The following is a 21,902-nucleotide window of genomic DNA, read 5'->3' as shown; positions in this document are numbered from 1 at the left end:
ATACCATCATGGGAAGAGCAGTCTCGCGCAATCTTCAACTCGAAGTGTATCGCAAGAGGTCCAGAAGGTGATAGTATGGTCGTGCATGGTGGGCCGCGGGTAGCTAGGAGCTGCTGACGACGCCCGATACGAGGAGGGGCGGGCAGACAGCGGTTCGGCCAGTCCAATAGCAAAGTCGTAATATTGACGAAGCATTACTTCAGTATGACTCGTGACGTTCGGTCGGAGACATTGAAGTTCTCATTACCCCTTCTTTACCTAAGATATTGCCTATTGAACCTATAATCTTCGCATCCAACGGTCTAAATATGAACATCACGAAGGAGCGCTCCTAAGCCATCCCCTGCTCTTCCGTCTTCTCCCGACCTACGTATGTAAGTACGGTACGAAATCCACAGCAGATCATGCATCACCATTTCTCTACCAAAGCTCGCGCCATCGAGAGGAGTAAGGAATTCAAATTTTTGTTGAGGTCTGGCCTAGGTCCTACAGGCAGCGGCATTAGCCAATCCATTAGCAAATCGCACCACGGCTGAGAGGCCTGGAGCTGGAGCTAGAGGCCGCTGGCCGCTGATACAGAACCACCATCTTCCCCCTTGGGCCGAATTCCCCAAATCGTGGAGAATCCTGGCTCGATCGGGTGTCAAAGTTTCTTAAGCTTCTGGTCCAAATTTCGGGCGACTCCCGTACCTGCAGCCCAGCTTCCAGGTGATTCGGTATTCTAATGTTTAAACGTTCCAGGCCGGTTGTCGAGCTCTCAACCAATGCCGCTTAACCTCCAGCATGCCTCCCTCGTAAAATATGCAAGGCCGACCAATGACCATGTCATCGTGATACACGATAGGGACTCCCTTCTTCCTATCACCGGCCCTTCCGATTTTTTCTCGGCTCATTTCCTTACCCTGTAGGTTGGGCAGATAAGAAAAGAAAGAAAATATTTCCCCTAAACGAACCGGAACCGCTGGTTCGAACACCAGAGACATGGGCACAGTTACAATGGGGTAATCGATACCTCCCGCCTATCAATGGAACGTCGAATCCAACAAACACCCTTCCTAGAACGGACAGGGCATGGTGAGAGTGTTTTATAGATTTTCTAGCAGGAAAAAAGTTTCTGCTATAAGAAAAAACAGTCTGACTCCTCACGCTATAAAAATTAATTTGCATTTGACCTGTGATATCGATTTTTTGCTAAGGCGATTTCGGACATCTCTTAGACGCCACTCTTGTCACCCCAGATAACCCATTTTTGATATCCTTGAAGCATGAGCTCACCGTTCAGCACAAACTGCTAGTTAGCAAGTGTCTCTCTTTATTTGATATAAAGTCTCGAGCTCATTCTCTCTTCAAATTCTTCCCTCGATATAATATTTTCGTTTTTCAAAAACCAAGGATCATGCGAGGGTCGAAAGAGCAGTTGGATTGTAATATATATCGGTTCCTGACAGTAATTCGGTACAAGCACTTCTTTCGCAACATTATCTCTTGAATCAAATCCAACAACCATTCGTTCATCTATTCATTGAGCCTATATAACACCCCTTATCCTCATTGACGCATAAACATATAGCTCTACCCATAATACCTTTCGAAGGGACGATACGATATCAATCGCAATGGTCACCGCGAAGATGCGTCGGGAGAGCTTTGTGGAGTATGAAGAAGCGGTCGCCGAATCCAGAGTCCTCATTATCATGACTGGTAAGTCTTGTGTGCCCGTGTTGCGTCATGAACATAGATGTCGATATCTATTTCCCATCAATCCTATAACGGCGAGATGTAAAGAAATCATGTCCTAACAATCCGTTATCTTATCGTCAGGGGGTACTATATGCATGCGAAGAAGCCCGGACGGCTACATACCCGTATGTGCATACCCGATCCCGTTATCAAGGCCCCAAACCAAGGTAACATTTTTTTTTTTTTAAAAAAAAGCTGTCGATTCTGATAATTTGAAGCCGTACAGGCGGATGGTTTCCTAGACTCGTGCTTGGCCATTCGGCCATCATTTAATGATAATTCTCCTATAAAGGAGCTAATCGCTCGAACGGATACTGGCGAAGAACAGGTCCTCAAATCTCTGAGGACCCCATTGACGAGCTACCGTAAAAAGATTAGATACTGCGTGCTTGAATTCAATCCATTGTTGGATAGCAGCAGCATAAATGCCAAAGGTTTGTAATCGCCGCATCTAAAACGATGTTTCGGAAAACTTTTTTTAACGCTTTAAGTGTAGGATGGAAGAAAATCGCTTTCACTATATATAACAACTATAAGGACTTCGACGCATTCCTCGTTCTCCATGGCACCGACTCTCTAGCTTACACAAGCTCCGCACTGAGCTTTATGTTGCAGAATCTCGGCAAGCCAGTGATCTTGACGTATGTTACACAAAGCCCCATGGTTACCCAAGGCATATAGAAACCCAGATACTAACCGCAATCCCATATACAGAGGCTCCCAGGTATGAAGGCCAAGATAAATCGGATGGTGATTAGGATAATAGGTAGTCTAACAAATATAATATAGACACCCATGACAGAGCTCCAAAACGACGCCACGGACAATCTACTTGGCTCTCTTCTCATTGCGGGCCATTTCATGATTCCCGAAGTCTGTCTCTTCTTCAACCACGAACTATATCGTGGAAATCGTGCCACAAAAGTCAATGCCACAGCTTTTGCCGCTTTCCAGTCTCCGAATTTCCCACCTCTGGCAACTGTTGGGATTAATACAACAGCCCGATGGGACCTAATAACCCGACCCAATGCCATCGAAAAATTCCGAGTCGAAGAGAATCTCGATGCACAGGTTGCATGCTTACGTATATTCCCAGGAATTCTACCAGAAATGGTAGAAGGCGTGCTGAATCTAAAGAACCTGAAAGGACTAGTCCTGGAAACCTTCGGTGCGGGGAATCTGCCTGAGGATGAGAGATTGTTACAAGTCCTAGGTGAGGCATGCAGGAGAGGAATTATCATCGTCAACGTTACACAATGTAAGCTTCCCCTCATAGCTCGCTCTTTCTAACTCTGTGATCCAGATGAGCATTTTCATGTTTTATCTTTTGTCATATCTGATATGTAAATTATCGGAGAAACCACTTATCGATCGGGATTTGAAAGCTAATACCTGTGATATTTTGTAGGCCTAACTGGCACGGTCAGCCCATTATATGCCCCAGGGACGGCACTAGGTCGAGCAGGTGTCGTATTCGGACACGACTTAACATCCGAAGGTATGACTCCCCCCTCAGTATTCATCTTCCGATCCCCATATACTGATTTTTTTACGTATCACCAGCTGCCCTAACAAAACTCATATGGCTTTTGGGTAAAAACCTCACGGACACCCAAATCCGCTTCCAAATGTCACACTCCCTCCGTGGCGAACTCACCGAACAATCCCAAACCCTCTTCGAACATCCCGGCTTAACTCCCAAAATGGAGTATATCTCTCGCCTGGGCTACGCGATCCGAGACGGCGACCTAGACGAAATCGAGCGGGTATTGGTCGCCCAGGAAGGATGGTTACTCAACGAGGTTGACTATGCGGGGAGAACACCGTTGGTAAGCGACGTCCAGTTTTCCCTAGAATATTCACCGTGTGATTCTACCTCCGTGTCGATGGCATCGTCGAGGGACTGCAGTTGTGACCGTGCTTCAGTATCTGCAACTTGTGATCGAAAGTGCGTAGATGCGGTTGTACCTTTCAGCAATAGAGAGGATGTTGTAGGTGTATCGGGTATGAAGCAACAGACACCGCAGTTTTTGCCACTTACAGCACCGAATTCCTTCCGATGAGATGAGGAGGATAAAAAAACGTAAGGTAAAGGTGTGTATGAAAGTAAGTGTGTCCCCATGCATGTGTAAGTGCGTATCACGGGATCGTCATTTCTGGAGTCTCTGTCGCAATATCCATAAAAGAAAGAAAGCAAAAGCTCTTGGTTTCCTATCTTATCTCTTTAGCGACCAGCCCGTTGTAATTTTTTTAAATTTTTTTTTGTTACATTCCTGCATTTATGGCGCGGGATTTTTGGGTTCCCTCTATTCTATTCTTGGTTGATTTTTGTATATTTCATTTCATACTTCCTTTTTTCTTTTCTTCAAAGTCAACTATCGTTCGCTTTATTCCAGAGACGATTCCAGAAAGAGGTTATGATCTCGTGGACACATTTACTCTGATCATGCATGGGCGTTTTGCAGAGTCCATTGTTCCCTTTGACCCCCATACCCATATCCACCTCGGTGTCTATGAGTGGCTCCCCAAGGGTGAAAATAATGTATGCGTGACCTCGATATGTATGAAGCTGAAACTGCAGTCCCAGCCGTAGCCGCAGCCCACGTACCTACCTAGATTTCCCCTCCCTTATCTAAAACCCCCGCCAGAAATAATCGTTTCTCATACCAGACTAAGCTGACGTGATCGAATAATCCCACCTCTTTTAAAAAATAAAAAAAATAGCACCACGCCGCAATCCAATCTAATAGTCAAGTACTCCGACACCTTCTCTCACGCGGCGCCTCAGTCCACATCCGCAACCGCGAAAACCACACCCCACTATACCTCGCCGCGGACGCGGGGTATCCCGAGAATGTGAAACTCCTGCGTGAGGCAGGTGCACATTTACATCCGGATGAAGTAGAGCTTGCAGAAATGCTTAAGCAGAAAGCTATTAGAAGTTCGACATCTAGTATGTCCAATTCACCAGTTGGAGGGAGTTCTGCGAATAGTATTAATATTGCGACTCCGGCTTCCACGGATAGTAGCAGTGCAGCCGCGGTTACGTTGATGGTGCCGGATGGGCATCAGAAACATGCAGGAAGCAGCGGTGGTGGATCTACGATTCACAGTGCATCGCTTGGGAACGGGATTGACAATGAGGCAGTAGAATGTTGGGCTTTGGCGGGCGTATGAAAAAGCGCGGGATTGGGAAGATCGAGGATTATCCTTTGTATAATCTTGCTGATTTAGAAACATACAGCATGAGGCGGTTTTAACATGTATCACATGCGTGATGTATAATAACCAACCCCCCAAAAAAGCTTCGACATATGGCCGGTTCGCATACACCCGAAGGCAATAACTGTTGAAAGGGAAAGCCATCCTAGACAAATAGGAAACCGAGCTGTTGCTCCTCATGGGCGGTTCTATTGGGTAACAGTGAGCCCGTTCGGAGAGTTTTCCGTATCGGCAAGAGTCCTTTGCATTTGGTCCCGTGAATGAAATACCGGCTATACAGGACGGTGGTTCTCGATTCTGTATATGTAATCTCCTCTGGGTCCCAAGTTTCGAGCCAATCTTAGCAGACACACGTTCGAGACCGATAGCTAGCTAGGATAATTCGATAAGCTAGCGCAAGCAAGGCCCAAGAGATCCCCAGAAAGTTCCACAGTCTTCGACTTTTCTTGACCTATCCAGCTTGGCACCATAACGAATGGGACCTGGTAGAGCTCTAGGCCTAACAGTCATAGACGAAAAATTTTTTTTGGCCTGCGTGGGTGGTGTTTAAGCTCTGGTGGTCCCTTTTTTCATCGCATAAATCTTAGGTAAAAAGAAACAAGGTTTGGTGGTTTTTTTCTGCTATTATAGCACAACAACCCCATATCTATATCACGACTGCACGCCCTCATAGGATGACGTTTAACGAAAGCGGACTGGCTCATGATAGGAAAAATAGAGAGCTTATTCTCAGAAATCAATTAGGGTATACGATGGCGAATGCAATCGTTGATTCCTCGGAATACCTTTAGAATGGTCGTACAATGGATGGTATCTGGCCACGTAGTATTTTGTTTTTTGCTTCCCTTGCCCTTTCTCCCACGTTATACGTACAAGAATAATAACAGCCAAAAAGTAAAGAGGGGAGTGAACGCCAAAAACCGCTTGAATGATATCAACCTTAGCACAGAGCATGCAGTAGAAAAAGAACTTTTAGTTGGTGATTTTTTTTAGGGTGTGGAGTTTGGTTGCGTAAAACTTTCCAAATAAAACTCATATAGAAAGGGAAAACGTTGAGGATTAACCCGATATGTCGGCGGTCACTCGGGTAGCGTGAAGAACTTTTTTTGGTGGTTTATATTGCAATAGAAGAAAAAAAAAATCTGGAAGAGGGGGAGTTGGTGAAAAAGCTGGAATATCCGGTGGTCCTTGAATTGCGCCTGAAAATGTGAATTTGAGCGATGCTTGGATGTCGTGGTTGATTTCCCGCAGCAAGAAATAGAAAGAAAAAAAAGAGATGGTCCGCAAAAATATCGTCATAATATAGAAATAACGTAGTCAAAAAGAAATTTTGATGCCCCGGTACGCCAATAGAAGTAGCAATCAATACTTCTGGTCACCGATGTAGCTATAGATCGCTGTGTCCTCGTCTCCGACAACAGTATTCTCGGGACTGCCAGCCATTTCCTCTTCATCGAACTCCTCGTCACCATCCATTATGTCCTCATCTTCCTCGTCCCCGTACATCCACGTTCTGCCATTATGCGCCTCTTCAATAGGGAACACCTCCCGAGCATACTCTTCGAGTCCGCGCCATCCGCGCCATATCTTTCTAGCCGGACCTGGTGCAGTCATGCCCGGAGGGAAGTAGTCTGCCCTATGAGTCCCAAACAGCTCGGCAATGGCAAGGACTTGTGTCATATAGCCTTCGGGTAGTTTCGCCTTGATCTCAAGCCCTCCCTTCTTGTAGGTAAATGGCCGATTTAACGCCTTTGTAAATACCGCTGCGATTTCTTTAGGGTTGAGGTACTCAAAAGCCAGTGGGATTCTAAAGTACCAGTTAGCCCAGAGCACTACCAAAACCTATGGAAAGGTATTTTGTGATTACATACCTAGCTCCATTCCACTTTTGTGGGCCGTCCTTGAGTATCTGGATGACAGCTGGCCCGGTATCGTGTTCTGCGTCTAGGAATGGCATTTTGTAGTCCTCGTCGAATGGTGCAGTCCAAACGAATCCGCCACCATCCTTCTCATCTGCCAGTTGCAGTTCCCATAAGGGTAAATGATGAAAAGTAGAAAAGTTGTTGTTGTAAATCCCAGCGTAGACGAAGGTCGAAGGCATATCCTTCAACAGCTCTAACCGAATGTACTCCTCGACCTGGTGTTTCGTAGCCCAGTATGGAAGATGCGGGAGATGATTACCCCAGCATTTCTTGTGATCTGTCAAGCTCGAATAAATGTAATGCTTAATCCCGGCTTCCTTCGCCGCTCTCGCCAGAGATGTCCCGATGGCTACCTCGTCCCCCCAAAACGTCGTATTTATAAAGGCGACATCCGCTCCCGTAAACAAGTTGTTGACGATATTCGGGTCACTCAATGACCCCTCTACTAGTTCAACGTTTTGCAGCGATGCTAGCTCCTGTGCGAGCGCTACTTTGGGTCCTTTGGTCGCCGATCTTAGCTGTGCCCGAACTTTATATCCGATAGCAGAAGCTACTCTGATAACACTAGATGTCTGACGGCCTGTCGAATTGACAACAACTAGTGTGCCTCTGGATCCTGGAATTGCAGTCATTGTATATGATTAAAAAGTGCGACGAACCCGAAAGCTGTTGGTAGAGGAGTTGGATTGGGAAGAATATCGATAAATGATAGCCGTTGGAGGGTTCGCGTTGTTGGTTTGATAGCCAGCCAAGAATCCGGGGAAGTATCGGCGAGGGAAAAAGAGAGGGAAAAAAAAAAAAAAAAAAAAGAAAAATGTTAGGAAAAAATTGGACTGATGTGAATGATATATAAACTTTGGGACTGGGACCAGTCGACCCACAACTTCGAAGCGGAGGCCGGGTATATGGATGTCTTCAACTGGGGGAACGAAGGCGTATATGATAATTTATATAAAAGAGCCGCGGAAATAAACGCTAAGGATCTCTCTGACCGGAGTGAAGACAGGCCAGAGCTATAGAGGGCGGACCGGTGAGATGTATCGTATTTAAGAGATGCCAGTGAAAAGACTCCGAAGGCCCCGTATCGAAAGCTAATTCATTACAAACCTTTTAGGCCTAGAACTCAGTAATTAGAGGGACTAAGGAATGTGACCTTATCTATCAATCGCAGTCGTCATTTCACACAAGAATTTTTATTCTCTCTCTCTGGCCGATTTTTTTCCTTATAATTTTTTTTTTTCCTTTCGTATCGCCTAAACCGTGCCCGCAGTTGAGCACTGGGTTAGCTTGATTTAATTGATATGGGGAAACAGATGGAGTAGACACCGCAGCGGACCCACATGTTGGGTAAGTGCATCTGCAGGCCCTGTAATCGATGGAGGAGTTCGTTGTTGCTTTTTGCCGTAAGGTTAGTCGACCCTGGTTCGAAGCCTTGTTCCTTATATGTGTGCTCGATCCTGGTGATAGGGAAATTAAATTTTTTTTTTTTTATGGTTGCCATACACAACTGTGGATAAGGATCCCAACTGCACCTATTAGCAAGGAACCTCCCAAGGTTTATATGGGGTAAAAGTATACACGAGTAGAACGAAGAAAGAAGATAAAAAAAAGAAAATAATGGTATATTGTCCATGATTTTATGTAGATCAGATATAGATAACAAGGCTTGTAATCTCCGTTCTGATAGGATTAAACCTCCAGATAGAGAAATACGTAAATGATTATATTGGCTTGCATGATGATGCCTTCAGGAGAAGACCGTCCTGCTTGTTTTTTTGTTTTTTTTTTTTTGTTTTTTTCTTTCTTCACAGCTGCACAGACCAAAGGGAGAGAGGGGCATGCTCAGAGAATTGGTTCTCAACCACCACAGCTTGGTTTGACACTATTCCGTATCGACTTTCTATCAGACTCTTGTTAATTAAAGAAGTTGACCAGCTGGGTTGGCTTGGGGCGAATAAATCGCCTGATTCGACCGAAATGGTGTGATAACTTTTACCCTATCTGATGGCGTGAGAGCTCAGAGATAAGGTACCGGACGATATCCACCACTCAATTCACCAGTGCATCTATCGGCAGGCAGGCGAACCCGGAGGCATGCGTTATCTAGAGCGATGGGGATGACTGTTGGTGGCAGCTAAAAAAGGCCTCATGACCAGGACGACTCGGACAGTGCTTACATCCGGGAGTGGCTCCGACAAGCTCAATTGTTCAATTCAATTCGACCCGACGAAGCCGACCGGACGAAGCCGACCGAACTAGGAGTTCCGACGGGTCGCTACCACACCGGTCCCCCAGACTGTGGCTTTCTATTTGGCCAGGGTGAAGTTATATGTAGCACTTGTGTTTGTTTGCATATTTGACTCCTACATCCTACATACTATATAACTTTCACCCTCTCCTCACGCTGTTTTTTTTTGTAGCCAGTAGCAGCTAAATGATGCTAGACTTTTATTGAATGACGAAAAAAGGCTGAATGGGATTTTTACGTAAATGGGGTCCTCAAGATCCTGACTTGGCAGCTCTTAATCGAGATAGGGCGGCTTTCTCAACCTATAGCTCTTGCTCCTGGCTCTGTTGCCCAATTGTTTGGTCAGGTGTCACAAAACTCCCACATGTATTATCAAGTCGCTTGTACAGTCGATGCCGCTTTAGCTAGGCCTAGGACTACTCCGATATCCGCCTGGTCTATCCCACACGTGGCTAGCTAATGAAAGCTTAAGAGGCCAAATCACACAATTATGATATCTTGATATACCTGGGTATTCACCTACCAAAATCAACCGAGAGATAGCGGCTCCATGCGAAATTTAAAAGCCATCAGGCTCTCAAATACGATATGAGGAAACTATATCTGGTTCAGAATAATATATCTTTTCTTTTTCTTCTTCTTCTTCTTCTTCTTCTTCTTCTTCTTCTTCTTCTTCTTCTTCTTCTTCTTCTTCTTCTTCTTCTTCTGCTTCTGTTTCTCCGAAAAACCTATCACTTTTCGCAATTCGTTATCGATCGGACGAATAAGAAATCACTCAAGTGACGAAGCACTTGGACTCGGTATATCCCTCCTGAGGCTGTTATCAGTAGTTCTTTAGATGCTGTTTACGAATCCCTTCGCCAGCCCGGCCCCCGTGATAGAATGTTACCTAGGTTTGGTTCGGGGCTACCCCAACACACTAGAAGCCTAAAAGAGGTGGCGTTGTACGTATCCGAGAACTACCTGCTTTATGCATTACCCCAGATTTTCCAAAAGCACCAAGAGATGAAGGCAAATCTGTTTACGGAAAGAAATAGCCACCCCTCTTAGGCATTTTGCCAGAGATCCCAACGTTGGATCCCCTTACTAACCTTGTTTTGACTACTCTTAAGCCCTTGGGGGAAGGTTTTGGTTCCGCGGAAATTCTAGACAACGAATTAATATTTGTGTTAGTTTTATCTCATCATGATGACACAAAAACTAGATATCGGTTTCAATAGGGGTATGAAGACGTATTCGGTAGATCCGAGAAATATTTGTCACTATACGTACTAAATGGTTCGACGTAATACAATCCGCAATTTATTTGCATCTTTGCACCATCTTGCCACGAGATGAGTTATCGCATATGCCTGTTGGAAACCAAGGTCATAAATCTGACGCACCCCAGAGTTGTAACTCCTACATGCAGTTGGGTTTATCTAACTTGCTGGGGACATAATGCGTAGCCGAGTCAAAGAGCGACAAGCAGGTATTCGCGACTATATCAAACAAGTTTTAGTGTCTTTGCAAGGACACAGTAACATTACGATAGCAAGGAATTCGAACGGCTTGGGATGCGAGATATCAGATTGGTCTACTCGGACGAGGTCGACCAGTTGGCTGTGAGAGTGGCTGCATGACACGAGTGATATATCAAAACTCGAAACGTCGACGAAAATGGGTTTTCCCCACCAATAAAGCGGTCGGCCGGATATGGGGTAGACTAATGGTTAGCTCCATGGTAAATTATGCACAGTTAATCGGGCATGAATGATCATGAGAATGTGGTTGAAGGTAGTGAAGTCAAATCATCTATCACTAAGCTAGCTAGATCTAGAACAGGTAACCTTAAATCCCTACACTCCGATAAACGTCTAGCAGACGGGAAACTCTAGCCTCAAACAATACCGAGGCTTTGTGATTTTGATATAGGTATATATTCCCGTAAAGAGCTACGCAGTATGTAATAGATTGTAGTCTATCTTGAACCGAAATTTCGACCCGAACCGAGGCGCGCCAACTCACGATATCAAGTGCTCCAAACTCCTATCAAAGCAAAAACTTCCACAAGGACAACCGGCTATACCTATAACAATTGGAAGCCCAACTTTCGCCGTTATTGTAGCGGGTATCGATCCTTCATTCAATTGATGTTAGCTTTTCCATGGTGCGCATAATGTTGCTTGTGAGCAGACACTGAATTTTTGTAGAATCTTGCTTACCACAGGCATCCTTGATTGACAGGCAGGGGATTGCTATCCCGAACCACACCAAAAGGAAATATTGTGTGTGCAACAGGGAGGCCTTCATTGCAGGTATTGATACTAGATTTAGGTCGTTTTCGTTGTCTACAGCGGTAGAACGGAACGGAGATTTTTGAATATATCAGGAATTGAACGATTAATTGTGCTATCGATGACGGCCCTGTTGCAACGTTGGCAGCTTGAGGGGAACTAATGCAAAATAATCAAAGAGATACTAGCATATATTGTGGCGGACGACCGGAGTGCCCAAGACTGTTCACGAAAATTTGCGTCGTGAAAGGTTCTGGTTCAAGGTCACGGGAGGGGGAAAAAAATTCATTCACATTTATACTAAGCTATACCTTGGCCATTTTCCGCATAAGAGTCAGTTCATATTCTAATCATCTTGCCTCGTAAAAGTTTTTTTTTTTTGTCATTGTTTACATTTTCGAAGGCCGGAGTTGGGCAATAGGATTTCTTTCCTCCGTATATCACGGATTGTATTAGATTGATTCTCGCGAATTTGACCAACGGATGCAATTGGATGCAATGGCGGGATTTTTGCCCCGCATTTGTCGAGGCAAGATCTCTCGCTCGGATGCCAAACGTGAACGGGATCGGGTCCTTAGCTAAGGCCTAGATTTTACAGCTGCCAATAGATTGAGACCACAAGAATTTTAGACTATGGTGATAATAACTTATGTACTATTTTAGGGCGGGAACAAAACAAGGACATCTTCAACGAATCTATCGGATAGGTCGAATTATACAAAATTGGAAAGCGTTTCCTTGGCTAACAAATCGAGCTTACCACTTAACGGTCTGTCCACATTAGTTTTATAGTCCAACAAGGCCTACGCAACCTGTATTCTATAAAAACGAGGTCTTCAGGGGGGCTTACGACACCAGAAAGTAACATCGTCGTCCATGTCCTCCAAGAGCTGACTAAATTTGGTGACTTTTGGTCTGAGACTCAGGCAGTTGGTCTCCTATGACGCGTCACCGCCCCTGCCAAAAGCGCACAAAACGATTGCTATATGGGCAACCTAGCGCCTCTGCGGCTCAAGCCTAAGCTTAACCGTGAAACATTCAATCAAATTGTTTATGATGACAGGATTGAAAATGCGCTTTGATTCCATTGCGGCATGATGATTCCGAAGGTTTCATCGTGGTTTAAGAGGGGGCGGGGCTGCCTTCTCTTTGAAGTCTCTCCAGGAAACATCTTCATCACCATCATTATCTCGACCTTCGTGTTGCGAAGTTGCCTAAACTCGATCCTAACACTAAGATTCTTTCGATGCCATTTTGACAAAATTTCAAACCGGTGCCTTTTTCTTATTATTCCGATTCTATTCCGGTTATACAATTGAGGACGCTTTAGGATCTCATTTTATTGCGTCTTCGCAAGGACGGTGTTATTCCCCAATAGATTTCCTACACCAATCGAGTCGAGCTAGTGCCGCCAGGATGCTACAAGTTCTCCTACCACCAACTTTAACGACTCGATCAGACAGCCTTGAGAGTCATACCGGAGCAGGGCTCCCCGTGCTTCAGTCCTGCGTCCAGTCTTCGAATATATTTAGCCTTCCATCACCTCTAAGTGGGAAAGAAGGATTTTTTCCGATCAACGTCAACCTCAAAATGGCATTGCCAATCCTCAAAACAGGAACGAAAGTCCTGAAGGATCCAGAGTTGGGAATTGGGAGCTCGAGCCCAAGCTCAGCATCAGCGAGGGGGAAACAGCCAGTGTCAAAACTAGTGATTCCAGACCCACGGAAAGAGAAATTTTTAGTAGGGTTTCGAGGGTTCGATGCTTCAGTTGGGCTGCCAGACTCACCCACGGGGAGTATATTGTCTGAGGCGGATGGTTTCCCCATTACCCCTCCATTGAAGAGATTCAGATCGGAGAGCCTACCGACGGGAGAAGTCTCAGGACTGCCCAGGTCAATATCAGAATTACAACTTGACCAAGCTTCCACAATAGAGGACAGCTCCTATGTAGCAGACGGCTTCCGCCCAGGGGAGGCATCTATTCGCAACCCGCCATCCTACGACGCTATCTACGGTGCATTGGGCCATCAAAATGCGGTTTCAAGTCCGAGTTTGACCTTGAACTCGGCAAGCGAGGCGGGTCCTCTTCCTACTAAACAGCTACATACGGTACCCTCAGTATCACTATTCAGAACCTCCTCGATTCCGTCCTCGCCATCAGCGACAGTATTAACAGTGTCGAGCCCAACTTCTCCAACATCTACTTCAACACCTACATCGACACCGTCAGGTCCCCTAATGTATGCCCGTTTCCCAGAAACAGCAAATCAGAACCCTCGCCGAATTTCCCTTCCAACACGGGCGCCTTCTACACCGGGGCTAACCCACTCGGCTCGCGAGATCATGCGCCTCCAGATCAGATCTTACTTTTCTCAATTCTACAAATCCATCCAATTTACTTGTAACGACACAGAGAAGTGTCTTATGTACGGTTACTCAGATGCGGCAACTATGAAGGTCCCATGGAATATTCCAATTGAGCGTACACTCCGCCAGCTCTGGAAGCAGGTTATGGAGTATGACGAAGCATGTGGGAAAGTGAAACCAGATTCACAGGGAAAGAGGGAGCTAGCTACGTACCATGCTGTAGCCATGGGGTTGATCTCAAGCGACCTCCCCAGTGAGAAGTTGTGTACAATCTGGGACAGGGGTTTGTCTTTTGCTACACCGGCGAGGCGGGAGTGTGTTCTTGGGTGGCTAAGTTTTACCGAGTTTGTGGCTATTATTTGGATGGTGGGCATGGCTGCGACCGATCCATCATTCCGTTAGTATTTTCATGGGGCACGAAGCACCTCGTCTTTTGGAGTTATTTGATATATGTTTTATTTTTGGAGCCAGGAGTGGAGTTCAGACAGCAGGTGTCGCAAGGCGTTAGGATCGATTGATCATTATATATTAGCGGGTAGATACCAGTTTATAAGTTTGTGTATATATACATCAGTATCATCTATTTTCTGACTTCAGAGATATCAAATCTTGCAATTACCCTTCAACCACTGCTGTACCAAGTAGCCCCGTCACTTTATATAGCTATTTACGCCACCCCAATGGCATCTATGTGTAAGGAGACTGGCCCGATACTACTGGCTCCCGACTGTATCTCTCAAAATTAATTGAGGCTTTCATTTGTTATCATTTGTTCAACCGCCATAACGTTAAGTCTCGGCGGCTCTATATTGTTACCCAAACTACTAATTAGGGAAACTGTCTAAATCCGGAATTATCTTGGAGTATAAAGATGAGTTGTTGAACCCTTTCTCCCGTCCTTTTACCTATCCGTAAACCTACCCAGAAGCATACTACGAATCAGGTCCTTATAAAAAATAGCTTTTCACTAAGATGGCCAGTTTTAACTACAAGAAAGTCTTGATAATCGGCGCAACGAGCGGCATCGGTGAAGCTCTCGCGGAAAGATTTGTCAAGGAAGGTATTCAAGTCGTCGTCACAGGAAGACGAGAGGACCGCCTTAAGGCATTCACTGAGCAGAATGTTGGAGCCTATGAGGCATTCGATATTACTAAACTTCAAGAGATCCCTAAGTTCGTCGAGAAGTAAGTCATTTCTCATGGTCAATTACATTATCACCACCACCGCCCAAGCGTTTAAGACAAAATTACAACAATACAGTGTGTTGTCTAACATATCGGTTTACACTAAGATTGACTGGGGGTCATCCTGACATCGACGCCATTCTTCTCAACTCAGGTATGAATCGCCTTAAACTTTGTGCCACATTGTCTACACATCTATAACTTAATAAAACCATGCTGATCGATAAAATGCCACAGGTATTCAACGCGGCTTCAATTTCACGAAGCCGGAAACCGTCGACCTCGATGTGATCACTGAGGAGCTAACCGTCAACTACTTATCCTACATCTACTTGACAACTGCTCTCCTCCCCTTTCTCTTGAAGAAAGATTCGTCTGCTCTGATTTACGTCAGCTCGGTTCTAGCTATGGTCCCTCTCGCAAGATGTCCAAACTACTGTGCGACTAAAGCGGCATTGCATCAGTTTGTGCTCTCGCTTCGGAATCAACTCAAAGGTACCTCGGTGAAGGTTCTTGAGATTCTACCAGTAAAGTCTTTCCTTCGATAAATATGTCTCATGGAATGCACTTTACTTACTATAAGACTACATGTGTACAGCCCGCCGTTCAAACCGAACTACATGATGAAGTCAACCAACCAGGTGAGCAACCGTTAAAAGAACCATAGTATTATTTCATAGACAGCATTCATTGACGATTGAACTTACACGCCACAGACATGAAAGGAGCGGGCAAACTTGGCATGCCACTGGACGAATTCGTGGAAGAAACGTGGAAAGATTTGACGGTCGGTAACGAGGCTAATGGTATATCTATCACCATCCCAAAAACAGACATACAACAGTCCAAGACACTAATATTACCCCTGTTTTGTTTTGTTTTTCCAGAGTACCCCATTGGGTTCGGAAAGATGGTCTACGGAGCGTGAGTTCATTAGATCCTTCAATTGAAGAATTATATCTCGAAAATGCCATGATACTGATAAAGGGCAATAGTATTGAGCTGCCTCGCAAGGCAATCATGGAAAAATTCCCCCAGACACCTGCGAATATTTAACCGCAGACTCGTATCTCGGAACTTACTGATTTCAGAAAAATTCATCGTCTTCCTAGAGTCGCCGAAGAACTTGAAAGTGTGGTCGAATATAATTTAAATATCCTTGCAATTAAGATTACTAATATGAGATGATTTTCCATACACGCCGTAACTTAGTCCGAAAACTTCATCGATATTTGATACAGTTCCTTATGGTCTTATTATACAGGCATTACCTTCTTGAGCTTGAGACTAGCGAACTAAACCTAACTTTTAAAGGTTTCACAAGTTCGGGTGGCGCTTGGTTTGGCGCTATTGTGAGTCACTGAGGTTACCTCACAAAGCCTTTCGGTTCAAGGCAGGGCACAGGACCCGTTGTTACATTAAATTTGCGAATGTGAGAAGCTTGTGCGAAAGATATAAGAACAACCGCGTATATAAAATATTTATTTCCGTGACTGAATAGCGTAGATAGAGTTGGGTGACCGCCACTGAGATCTTTGAAGTTCGTCAGGGGCTCGGAGTTCGGAAGGGTCCATGGATAACCTTAGTATCAGAATTTCTGCTAAATTCACACCACTTTTTGCCCCCATCCTAGATATCGGGAAGATTACGCAGCGTCTGTGGAAGGGTTAAAAAAATCCTATAAGTCCTCCAGTCCGGGAATTGAGCCTCGTAATGGGAGACGATTCCTTATATGCATATACAAAGTGTTTGAAAACTTTGTCAAAGAAAAGCAATCGGAGTCGGTTTAAGGAAGTTATATCTTCACGGTTGAGTTTCAGAATACTGCTACGCCCTCGCTCGTAACAAGCTCCGCCATCGCCATTGCAATCCCACACATGCAGATGGACATGGGTATCTCTATTCTTTCAACGCTTTCGGCTGGTGGCGATTTATATTAAGCAGACGTACTCTGTATGCTATGAAGAAAAGAAATGTGGATTACGAGGCCTCGTGAAGGTAAAACAGGCCGCAGCAAGGGCAACTAAATTAGGAGAACGTGCAACCTATCAAGGCTAGTGATAGTTTGATGTTGGACGTATCTTGGCTACCAGGCTGCATTTGGTGTCGCTTTTGTAACCAAATTTTTAAGAGGTGTCTCCGTAATACGGCGCATTGGACAAAGCAAGGCTTTGCCGGTAATATCATTTAAACCTCGTTTTATTCCCGGCATTCCAATCTCTACAAACTTCTTCATCTTCAATATTTTATTTTTATTTTCTATTTCAGTTCTACTTTTCAGTTTATTCCGTTGGGACTTACCTCTTTCCTTTACCACCTCTGACAACACTCAATTCGATCCTCGACGGATATATGCCTTCTTACGACACACCCTTTAATTAATCACATAGACGCAATATAGAATTTTAATGCTTCAAAATGCCTCCTATTTCGCTCAATAGGAGGGCAATACTAGCCCTGGGTGGCGCCTTAGTACTTTTCCTCATGTTATCTGGAGCTATCACCAACCACGTCAGACCAGATATCGTTCGGAATCATATACCCGATAGCTGGAAGTCGACATCCAAATTACCCCCGCCACAACAGGATCCGCTACTGGAGCCGCCAAAGGAAGAACCACCCCACGAGAACCCCAATCAGGAAGAAATATTCCCTCTTGCAAAGGCTGGCAAAATCCCCAAAATCAATCCGAAAAATATCGTCAAGGACAATAATCTAAAAACACCATTACTTATTGGATTCACGCGAAATTGGTATCTTTTGGAACAAGCAGTCGTTTCTTATCTCGCAGCAGGATGGCCATCTTCAGAACTTATCGTAATTGACAACAGCGGTGTTATGGATTCTAACGTAGGTGTATCTGCCGTATTACTGGTTTAGCCTGAGTTAGTCCTTGCTAATTTACCCTTGAAGCTAATTTACCCTTGAAACAACAGCTTCGCGGCCTTCTCACACCTAAAAACCCATGGTACCTGAATCACACGCGGCTCACACAGCTTGGTGTCTCTGTTAAACGCACACCGACACTCCTAAGTTTCGCCCAGCTCCAGAACTTCTTTATAAACTATGCCATCGAGCAGGATTGGGATTACTATTTCTGGTCACATATGGACGTTGTAGTGATATCCAATGAATGGGAAGAAGAAGAAAATTATAAGGGTCTATACGAAAAGGCCGTCGACGTCCTGAGGAAAACATTGGATGAACGACGAAATTGGGCCCTCAAGCTCTTTGCTTACGACTGGTTGACCTTGGTCAATGTTGAAGCGATGAAGGATGTTGGAGCCTGGGACACTCAGGTAGGAAATGGTTTATGGCTTAAATCTGCGAATAGACGACTAATGAGCTATAGATCCCTTACTACATGACCGATTGCGACATGTATGCACGCCTGGCCATGAGGAACTGGACTCAAGATTCTGTCGATGCCGGTTTTGTTTACGACGTTGCTTCTCATCTCAAAGATCTTGCCGTTCTATTCCCGGACGAGGGCCATGAGTCCGAATTGAATACAACCCGATTCAACGACCTCAAGAAGAAGTTGCAGTTCATGATGGAGGAGAAGCAGAAGAATACAGGCGGAAGAAATTACTGGCAAGCACGCCAAGATGGTGGAAAGGGAGAACCTTTCTGGAGAAACCCCAAAGGGTTTGAAAGAGGGTAAGTCGATCTACCATTCAGGAATTTCAGGCTTAGTGTAGGCTAACGAAGCGACGATAGTATCAACTTCTGGATCGACAAGGGCCGAGAATTGTTCAGACTCAAATGGAATTATAGCGACTGCGACCTCGTACAGAAAGGTTACAAGTACGGCGAGGAATGGACCAGGGAATAAAACGATACATTACCACTGTTTTAATGCGCGAAGTTTTCACTCAGTTCTAAAAGTATCCGAATCCTAGACGTTTTTTTTTTTTTTCTGGAACCTTTTAGCAAGCGAGCGGTTGTTCCCCATCATTACCCACTAGCAAGCAAATTTGCATTTTAAAAGCGACATAATTAGCATGGCTGGGCGAAGTCGGATTTGATCTGGGGAGAATGTATGTTTTTATTAGTTAGGGATGCCGTCAATGTACAATATATGAGCTGTCATTTACTGGAGTATGGAGTCTTAACTACAATTGCGATTTGACTTCCAATGAGAAATGAGAGACCTTTTGTATCTATGATCTATCTGGAAGCTAGGATATTAAGATCTAGATCATTGGCTGAGTGCTAATGCGGCTCGAATTAACACTGAAAATTAAGCTTTAAGCTTTATATGCACAGCAACCAATTAGCGGAATCCGCGGACAACGAGTTAGACCAGCGCGTTGGAATTGGCGACTAAAGCCGGCTCCCCGACGGCGAATCTGCTCGCAAGCACGCGTGGCTGCGCATTAAAATACTTGACTTATCCCAGCTATAATTTGGAATCAGAATATCAAAGCAGTCAGCTGCTTAAATAAATTGTTCCCCTTCGATCGACCAGTTGAGCTTATTCTGAACCTAAATCACTAAAGAATCAGACGTGCCTTGATCGGATTTTGAAGCCGTTAGAACAAGAACCGTATTACAATGTAGTTTATAACCAAATGCTTATGGCGTTAATAATGGCTTCAAATATAACAAGAAAGCTTTCCACATTACTAGACTTCTCATCTCTCGTTTCCGCATCCCTTCTTAGGGTTTCTCCTAGTAGTATCCCAAATGCGCTCTTCCCATCCTCCCCTTCACACCCCACAGAAGGCATCCTCGAATCCCTCCTTCTCTCAAGCGGTCGTACATTAACCTACCGTACCTACGGCCCTCCAAATGGCACTCCTCTTTTCTACCTCCACGGTAGTCCATCTTCTTCTCTCGAAGCAGCCGCACTAGTTCCCCACCTATCCAGTCGCAACATCCGCATAATTGCTCCAAACCGTCCGGGGTTCGGACAATCATCCCTATATCCAAACCGCACATTAACAGGCCATGCTCAGGATGTAATCGCCATAGCCGACTCTCTTGGGATACAAATGTTTCGTGTTATAGGTCTATCAGGCGGTGGTCCTTATTCACTTGCTTGCGCTCATTCGATTCCCTCGGAGCGGTTGGCAGGTGTAGGCGTTATTGCTGGAGCTGCACCGTGGAAACTCAATCCTACTAAGGGCATGGACTGGCATGGTTGGATGCGATTTCATTTAGTGAGGTATCTGAGCTGGACTTTTAACACCGCCTACCTTCGACGGTCATTTGATAATAAGTTAAAATGTTGGAGTGTTGAGGAGCGACGTGACTTTTGGCGAAAAGATGTGCATAATACAGCTATTGATCTTGGAGAGAAGGATAAACTGGTGGCAGAAAGTAAAGAAGCGGTCGGAGAGATTGTAGATTGCACGATGGAGGCTTTTGAATCCGGTTGCGAGGGACCAATACAAGATTCAGTATTGCTGGTGGCGGGTTGGGATTTTCAACTAGAGAATATTGGATTTGAGGATGTCAGGTTGTATGTCGGGACCGAAGATAGGAGTACACCAGTTCATGGAGCAAGGGAAATGCAGAAGGCTATCAAAGGGGCAAAGTTGGTGGAATACGAGGGAGATGGACATTTTAGCATACTCGTCAATCGGGGGGCTGAGATATTGGGCGACTTTGTGAAGGAAGGTTAAGAAGTGTATATATTTACCTCCTCTCCGGCTCTTGATTAGCCTCTCAGATATAATATAGAAGTTAATTACCATAATACCACAAGCACTCAAGTGCATTCGATATTTATCAGAGGTTAAATTTCAAACCTAGCACGTAATGTCAATTGCATATATGGAACGAAAACGTAGTGTGGAATACTAAGAATAAAGATACCGCTGGGGATGCTCGTTTTCCAACAGGAATGCCCCTCAATTGACTAAGACTATGAAGAAAAGGAGTTATCTGAGGTAAATTGTTATGATCATTCGCTAGGCAATTTCGAGACCGAATGCATTGGATCTATAGGACCCCATTGCAGTAGCCTTGAAGGCTACAGGTAGTTAGAGCCTAGGACTATTCGAATATTCTATTTCTGAGAAGTTCAATCGAATAACAGACTAAAGAGATGAGGCTGAAGAGGGTACCTAGATAACTATAGCAGCCTGCAATTTAGTCTCGAGACCCCGAGAGTAACGTACCTATAGCGTTATAGCTAGATTCCAATCTAGTCTCGAGGCCGGTTCCATGGCTCTTATGTGTTGTGGATCTCTCCAAACGTTGGTTCGATCGCTCGCAATTCCCTAAATCAACGAACGACGACAGGGTTACAAATCCAGAAATAACATCAAACATCTTCGCAACACGGCGCCCACCGATGCCCTTCGGCCTCCACATTTGCCCAAGGCTGTGGCAATGTCTCCTTCGGCCCGCTTGACAGCCTTGAGCCTGTGATTCCAAATTAAGAAAAGACTCCGAAACGATATCGTTATCATTTATGAACCCTCTAAAAGGATTCATACGCCTAGAATCGTTGATCTATCCGGTTTTTTTACACCCATCGGAGTATTCCCGACTTGAATTCTGTCTTGCGTTTCTGGCACAAAAATCTGTATTCGGTGTAGGATACAGGTAAGGGTCCTCAGCTGGGGCTGCAATAGCTCGGACGCTTGGTGCTGCAAGTTGAGGCAAGTCAAGACAATTCTAATGGCCGCGAAAAGAAAAGGTCGCGAGTCGCGAAGGATATTCCTTTGGCGGCCTGCACGGGAGAAGTGTAAGGCTCACAACCAGCACACCATGTCGATTATGACGGCTGCGCCATTAGTATCGCGGTGCTACAGGCGAATATTGTAGAATAAGTTTTGTAATACTTTAAAAGAGGAGCCCGGCCATTGTTGATTAATTACTGGAGTCCCAATCCTTCTCTCTATCAACACTGAGGCCGTTAACGTTTAAGAATTCCGCTAGACTTTAAGCAAGGGACATCCCACTAAACACCCCACTACCCATACATCCC

The 21,902-nt window shown here is 45.0% G+C and overlaps 7 protein-coding genes across 7 annotated transcripts; 5 read left to right on the top strand and 2 right to left on the bottom strand.

The window, feature by feature from the left end:
• Positions 1-1,616: 1,616 nt before the first annotated feature.
• On the top strand, positions 1,617-4,917 carry DFL_002581 (uncharacterized protein; the record flags this gene model as incomplete). Its single annotated transcript, XM_067631388.1, has 8 exons — positions 1,617-1,701; positions 1,959-2,174; positions 2,237-2,381; positions 2,455-2,464; positions 2,530-2,998; positions 3,149-3,238; positions 3,304-3,569; positions 4,465-4,917. The coding sequence occupies 8 exons, from the start codon at positions 1,617-1,619 to the stop codon at positions 4,915-4,917; spliced, it is 1,734 nt and encodes a 577-aa protein (XP_067493938.1).
• Positions 4,918-6,324: 1,407 nt separating this feature from the next.
• On the bottom strand, positions 6,325-7,516 carry DFL_002580 (uncharacterized protein; the record flags this gene model as incomplete). Its single annotated transcript, XM_067631387.1, has 2 exons — positions 6,325-6,769; positions 6,834-7,516. 2 exons carry the CDS (start codon positions 7,514-7,516, stop codon positions 6,325-6,327), a joined length of 1,128 nt encoding a protein of 375 aa, XP_067493937.1.
• Positions 7,517-12,824: 5,308 nt separating this feature from the next.
• Positions 12,825-14,177, top strand: DFL_002579 (uncharacterized protein; the record flags this gene model as incomplete). The annotated part of the gene is made up of 1 exon (XM_067631385.1): positions 12,825-14,177. One exon carries the CDS (start codon positions 12,825-12,827, stop codon positions 14,175-14,177), a length of 1,353 nt encoding a protein of 450 aa, XP_067493936.1.
• Positions 14,178-14,747: 570 nt separating this feature from the next.
• DFL_002578 (uncharacterized protein) lies at positions 14,748-16,015 on the top strand (the record flags this gene model as incomplete). The annotated part of the gene is made up of 7 exons (XM_067631384.1): positions 14,748-14,959; positions 15,067-15,113; positions 15,197-15,486; positions 15,558-15,600; positions 15,676-15,765; positions 15,847-15,883; positions 15,955-16,015. The coding sequence occupies 7 exons, from the start codon at positions 14,748-14,750 to the stop codon at positions 16,013-16,015; spliced, it is 780 nt and encodes a 259-aa protein (XP_067493935.1).
• A 1,362-nt stretch (positions 16,016-17,377) lies between these two features.
• DFL_002577 (uncharacterized protein) lies at positions 17,378-18,794 on the top strand (the record flags this gene model as incomplete). The annotated part of the gene is made up of 4 exons (XM_067631383.1): positions 17,378-17,809; positions 17,896-18,258; positions 18,312-18,619; positions 18,680-18,794. 4 exons carry the CDS (start codon positions 17,378-17,380, stop codon positions 18,792-18,794), a joined length of 1,218 nt encoding a protein of 405 aa, XP_067493934.1.
• A 757-nt stretch (positions 18,795-19,551) lies between these two features.
• Positions 19,552-20,589, top strand: DFL_002576 (uncharacterized protein; the record flags this gene model as incomplete). The annotated part of the gene is made up of 1 exon (XM_067631382.1): positions 19,552-20,589. The coding sequence occupies one exon, from the start codon at positions 19,552-19,554 to the stop codon at positions 20,587-20,589; it is 1,038 nt and encodes a 345-aa protein (XP_067493933.1).
• Positions 20,590-20,962: 373 nt separating this feature from the next.
• DFL_002575 (uncharacterized protein) lies at positions 20,963-21,283 on the bottom strand (the record flags this gene model as incomplete). The annotated part of the gene is made up of 2 exons (XM_067631381.1): positions 20,963-21,033; positions 21,088-21,283. 2 exons carry the CDS (start codon positions 21,281-21,283, stop codon positions 20,963-20,965), a joined length of 267 nt encoding a protein of 88 aa, XP_067493932.1.
• Between the last annotated feature and the right edge of the window lie 619 nt (positions 21,284-21,902).

Source organism: Arthrobotrys flagrans (genome assembly GCF_004000055.1).
Source record: "Arthrobotrys flagrans strain CBS H-5679 chromosome Unknown unitig_3, whole genome shotgun sequence".
NCBI classification, from domain to species: domain Eukaryota; kingdom Fungi; phylum Ascomycota; class Orbiliomycetes; order Orbiliales; family Orbiliaceae; genus Arthrobotrys; species Arthrobotrys flagrans.
This window is presented reverse-complemented; position numbering and strand designations above follow the sequence as displayed.